At 50.5% G+C, this 5,069-nt stretch overlaps 1 protein-coding gene across 9 annotated transcripts in view; it reads left to right on the top strand.

The window, feature by feature from the left end:
* Nucleotides 1-4,737, top strand: part of Meis3 (Meis homeobox 3) — a 16,031-nt gene extending 11,294 nt beyond the window's left edge. For 4 of the 9 annotated variants that reach the window (XM_008822147.3, XM_008822137.3, XM_008822130.3 and 1 more), the window contains 5 exons: nt 717-793; nt 961-1,019; nt 1,343-1,426; nt 1,957-2,017; nt 4,273-4,737. In XM_008822147.3, the coding sequence (XP_008820369.1) occupies nt 717-793; nt 961-1,019; nt 1,343-1,426; nt 1,957-1,997 (261 nt within the window). In that variant the 3' untranslated portion in view covers nt 1,998-2,017; nt 4,273-4,737. Of the gene's footprint in view, nt 1-654; nt 794-960; nt 1,035-1,342; nt 1,427-1,956; nt 2,018-4,272 lie in introns of those variants that run through there. The other 5 variants (XM_008822135.3, XM_029558213.1, XM_029558205.1 and 2 more) reach the window with 3 other exon arrangements.
* The last annotated feature ends 332 nt before the right edge of the window (nt 4,738-5,069 follow it).

Raw genomic sequence — 5,069 nt, 5'->3', positions numbered from 1 at the left:
CTGGCTGTGGCTACAGGGAGACCCTGTCTCAAAAAAACAAAAACAAAACAAAACAAAAAGAGATAGGATGGACTGAAGAGGTGGTTCAGTGGTTAAAAGCACTGGCTGTTCTTGCAGAGGACCAGGGTTTGATTCCCAGCACCCACATGGCAACTAACAACCATCTGTAACTCCAGTTCCAGGGGATCCAATGCCCTTTTCTGTGGGCATTGCACAACGTGGGTGCACTTACATACATGCAGGCAGTGTGCTCATAAAATAAAAATAATAATTTTTTTAAATGAGAGAGGGGCTTCAGCAGTAGCTAAGTTGGTAGACCTAGCATGCAGGAAGTCTTGGGTTCCATCTGGTTGTATGGCATGCCTGTAATATCAGAATTTTGGAAGCAAGGTCGTCCTTGGCTAGCAAGTTTGAGACCAACCTCAGAGGCAGGGGGAACAACTGAGCGGTATATGAGGCCAGTGAGCCCCTGCTGGGGATTCAGCCAGTGAGATGGGATGAGTGTGGCCGCCCCCTGCCTATGAGTCCCCTTCTGGGTAGCAGTAGGAGTGGGACCTCCTGTACAGTTAGCCACAAGGTGGGGGCAAGGACCGGAGACTTGGCTGCCCTTGGCCTCCCTAGCCCAGGAGATTGGCTCTCTTGGCCCTGCTCCAGCCCAGGCCTTGGGGACCAGATGGCAGACAGGCAGGCAGAATGACTCTTGTTGGTGGCTGCAGCACCCTTACCCCTCGGAGGAGCAGAAGAAACAGCTGGCGCAGGACACCGGGCTCACCATCCTTCAGGTGAACAATTGGTGAGTGGCCACGGGGCGGGGCGCTGTCCGCGGTGCTGAAACGTCATCCGCTGCCCCTTGGCCTCTGCAGCCTGTGTGCTGATCCCCTGCCTCTGTCTTCTCTCTGTGGCTCTCTGACTCCTTGACTCCCTCCTCACACCCCTTTCCTTTTCCCTGGCTGTTCCCAGGTTCATTAATGCCCGGAGACGCATTGTGCAGCCCATGATTGACCAGTCCAACCGCACAGGTACAAGGAGGGCAGGTACTTTTTAAGAGTCCCAGCTGGGACTAGATCTGCTGGCCTGAGCCTTTACCCCAACACTTTTAAAGGTTTCCTGGGGCTCACCTTGAACCCCTGATCCCTTCTTGGGAGTGTCTTTGGGGTCTACTTGCACTCCCAGCTCTTCTCTCTAGGCTCCTGGTCCTCTGCCTGCACCTCAATCCACTTGACGGTATTCTGGGACTCAGTCTTAACTCCACCCCCTCCACAAGGCCTCTGAATCTCCACCTGCACCGTAACTCCTTTGAAGAGCTCTTCTGTCTCAGCTCATACCCCAACCCCTTTCCTAGGCCAGGGTGCATCTTTCAACCCTGAGGGCCAGGCCATGGCAGGCTACACAGAGACTCAGCCTCAAGTGACAGTCAGGACACCAGGTATGTTCTCACTCCGTAGCTAAGCCACTTCCTACAGTAGGTTCCCCTAACCAAAAACTCACACTTTCTGAGACTCAATTCATGAACGATTCGGTGGCTCGTCTGCATGTGAGGGAGCCGAGGGTGAAAGTGCCATTGTCTTGGTCCACTTTTTTGTAAATGGCCAGAACCTTCTTTCTAAACAAATATTTTATTTATTATTTTTATTTTATATGTATGACTGTATTGCCTGCATGTATATAAGTGCACCCATGTCATGCAATGCCTGTGGACATCAGAAGAGGGTGTCTGATCCCTTGAAACTGGGTTATGGATGGTTGTTAGCCACCATGTGGGTGCTGGGAATTGAACCCAGGTCCTCTGAAAGAGCAGCCAGTGTCCTTAGCTGCTGAGCCACCTCTCCAGCCCCTCAGAACCTTCTTAAAATATGATTCAGTTGATGTTGATGAAGGGCTCTGGGTGAATGAGGACTTAGGGCATTGGTGGGTGGGAAGAACCACTAACCCTCTCTTGTTTTCTATGATCAATAGGGATGAGTCTGAACTTAGAAGGAGAGTGGCATTACCTATAGAAGCCAGGATCAGGAGGAGGGTGAGTGTCTAAAGCCTAGGGATGAGCAGCTCTCAAGGCCTCAAAAAACTTCAACTTCAGCCGGGCTTGGTGGCACACGCCTTTAATCCCAGCACTTGGGAGGCAGAGGCAGGCAGATCTCTGTGAGCTCAAGCCAGCCTGATCTACATAGTGAGTTCCAGGACAGGTGGGGCTACAGAGAGACCCTGTGTCAAAAAGACAAAAAACAAAAACAAAAAACAAAAAAAAAAACCCTTCAGCTTCAAAAACTTGGGTCCCAAGTAGACCCAAGAGCAGTCCTGAGAGAACTTTCCAAGATTGATGGGAAGATGCTTCTTCTACCACCCACCCATCTATCCACCCATTATCCACCCACCCATCCATCTACCTATCCATCCATCCACCCACCCATCCATCTACCTATCCACCCATCTACCAATCCATCCATCCATCTTCCACTCATCACTCTATCTACCCATATATACATACATCCACTCATTCATCCATCTACCATCCATCATCTGTCCTTCCACTATCCACCCCATCCTTCCTTCCACCAAGCCATCTACCCATCTATCTATCCACCTATTCACCCATTCACTTGTCCACCCACTGATCTTTCTACCATCTATCTATCCATCCATCCACCCATCAATTTATTTCATTTTTACTATCCACCCACCTATCCAACTATTTATTCATCCACCCACTCATGCCTCTGTCATCCATTCATTTGTCTTCCACCATCCATACATCCACCTGTCCATCATTCTTCTATTCACCCACCCCTCTCTACCATCCACCTACTATCAATCCATTTATCCACCCCCCATTCATCTATAATCCATCAATCCATCCTTCCATCTATTATCCTTCCACCGTCCATCCATCCATCTTTCTACCCAACACTTATCCATCCTACTTATCCATCCATCCACCCATCTTTCCAGTTGTCCATCCATCCACCCATCTACCTATCTTTCTACTCACCCATCCATCCTTCCATCCATCCTTGTACCACACACCCATCCATCCACCCGCCCATTCTTCTATCCAATACTTACCCATCCTTCTACCTATCCACCCATCCATTCACCTACCCATCCAGCCATCCACCCATCCTTCTATCCATCCTTGTACCCACACACCCATCCATCCATTCATCCACCCATCCATCTATTCACCCATCCTTCTACCCATCCTTCCAGTTCTCCATCCATCCTTTCATTCTTCCACCTGTTCAGTCCACTTTCCCTGAACCACTTATGCCCAGTCCTTGGGACACATCAGTGGCCATAATGTTCCATCTTATTTCTTGCTAGCCTCTCAGTCCAGCAGGCAATAGACTCATCACATGGTGAGGCTGGGATGTGGAAGTCCAGGAAATATAGGGGCCCTGAGAAGTCACCAGACCTAGGCTGGAAAGTGGGAGTTCAGGAAAGACTTCCTGAAAGAGGTGGCTTTGGAGTTGAGACCAGGAGACTGGAGACAGTCTATCAGGAATAATAGCATGTGCAAAGGCCTGGAGCATGGAGAAAACTTATGGCATGAGACACTCACATCCCACACACACCCAAGAAGGAAAGAAGCTGGGTGTGGCACAAACCCATCATCCTACAAATAAGACCAGCTTGGCTAAATCATGAGACTTTGTCACAAAACACCAAGAGCTAGAGATGTAACTCAGCAGTAGAGTCCTTACTTAAAATCCCCGAGTGGGGGACTGGGGTGTGGCTCAGTGGTAGAGCCCCTGCCTAGAATCCTCCAGTGAGGGGCTGGGGTGTGGCTCAGTGGTAGAGCCCCTGCCTAGAATCCCCCAGTGAGGGACTGAGGGTGTGACACTCTACCACTGAGCTACATCCTTAACCCTTTTTAAAAAACTTTTTTATTTTGAGGCAGAGTCTCACTAAGTGGCCCAAGTGGGCACTGAACTTCCAGTCCTCCTGCCTCAGCCTCCTGAAGCGTCTGGCCTGACGGGTGTGGGCCAGCCAGCCTGGGTCTGTTTTCCTGCCTCTGTATTTGTTCTCATCCCATCCTCAGCGCCCTTCCATGACTTCTCTTTCCCGTTTTCCACCTTTCTCTGGCCTTATCTCTGTAAGTCCTTTCACGTGCCTCCTTCTGTGTCCCCAGATCTGTATCTCTCACAGTCTGATCCACTGTCCTGATGTCCTTCTACAGGGTCCTCTCTTTATCCACCCCCGACAGTGGGGTTGGTGGAGACTGTACACAGGGACCACTGTCACGCCTCTTGACTCAGTCTCCCATCCTTCCCACAGGCCTGCAGCCTCCATACTGTGACCACCAGCCTCACACCTAATTGGTCCCTGCTGGTCCCTGGGCTTCAGGACTCTGCCTCCAAAGCTTCCCACCCCCCACTCAACGCCTACCTCCCTGGGGCCCCTGGAGGCAGGGGAACCCAAGTGTCCACTTGAGGGTCTCTCAAGGGCAACGACAAGCCTCCAGGCCCTGCACCCCTCTTCTGTCATCCCCTTCACCCAGGATATGAGCTGACAACTGGGCCAAGGTCTGCAGAAGATGGTGGCTAGGGCCCCCAATCAGAACAGAGATGGGACTGGGGGTGGGAAAGGGTGGTCAAGGAAGGAGGGTCACCTGGATCCAAAGTTTGGGAGAAGCCGCTCCATCCTCCCACCCCAACATCCTCCCACCCCACTTCCCCTTTGTCTTCGACATTCTTCCACCTTTCTTTTTTTAATGATAAAAGTCTTAAAAACACAAATCAGTGTTCTCGTGTGTCTCCATGATTTCAAATTCTTGGTAATTTGCAGCTAAAGAATCACAAATATTAGCCATCATTGTTTGTCTTTCTGCTGCTCTCTGCTTAGGTATAGCATGTGTATCAGTCAGCTGCTGCTGTGTAACAAGCTGCCCCCAAATTCTGTGGCTCAAAGTGTATATGGTTGAGCTCATCATGCTTCTGGTTGGTATCTTATACTAAGCACAGCTGGCCTTTAAAAGTGGACATAGGAGCCAGTAGGTGGCTCAGGGGGTAAAGGTGCTGGCTGTGAAGCCTGAAAACCTGAGTTTGATCCGCAAAACCCAGAGGCTGTCCTCT

Source organism: Nannospalax galili, unplaced genomic scaffold (assembly GCF_000622305.1).
Source record: "Nannospalax galili isolate Female #2095 unplaced genomic scaffold, S.galili_v1.0 scaffold432, whole genome shotgun sequence".
Lineage (NCBI taxonomy): Eukaryota > Metazoa > Chordata > Mammalia > Rodentia > Spalacidae > Nannospalax > Nannospalax galili.
This window is presented reverse-complemented; position numbering and strand designations above follow the sequence as displayed.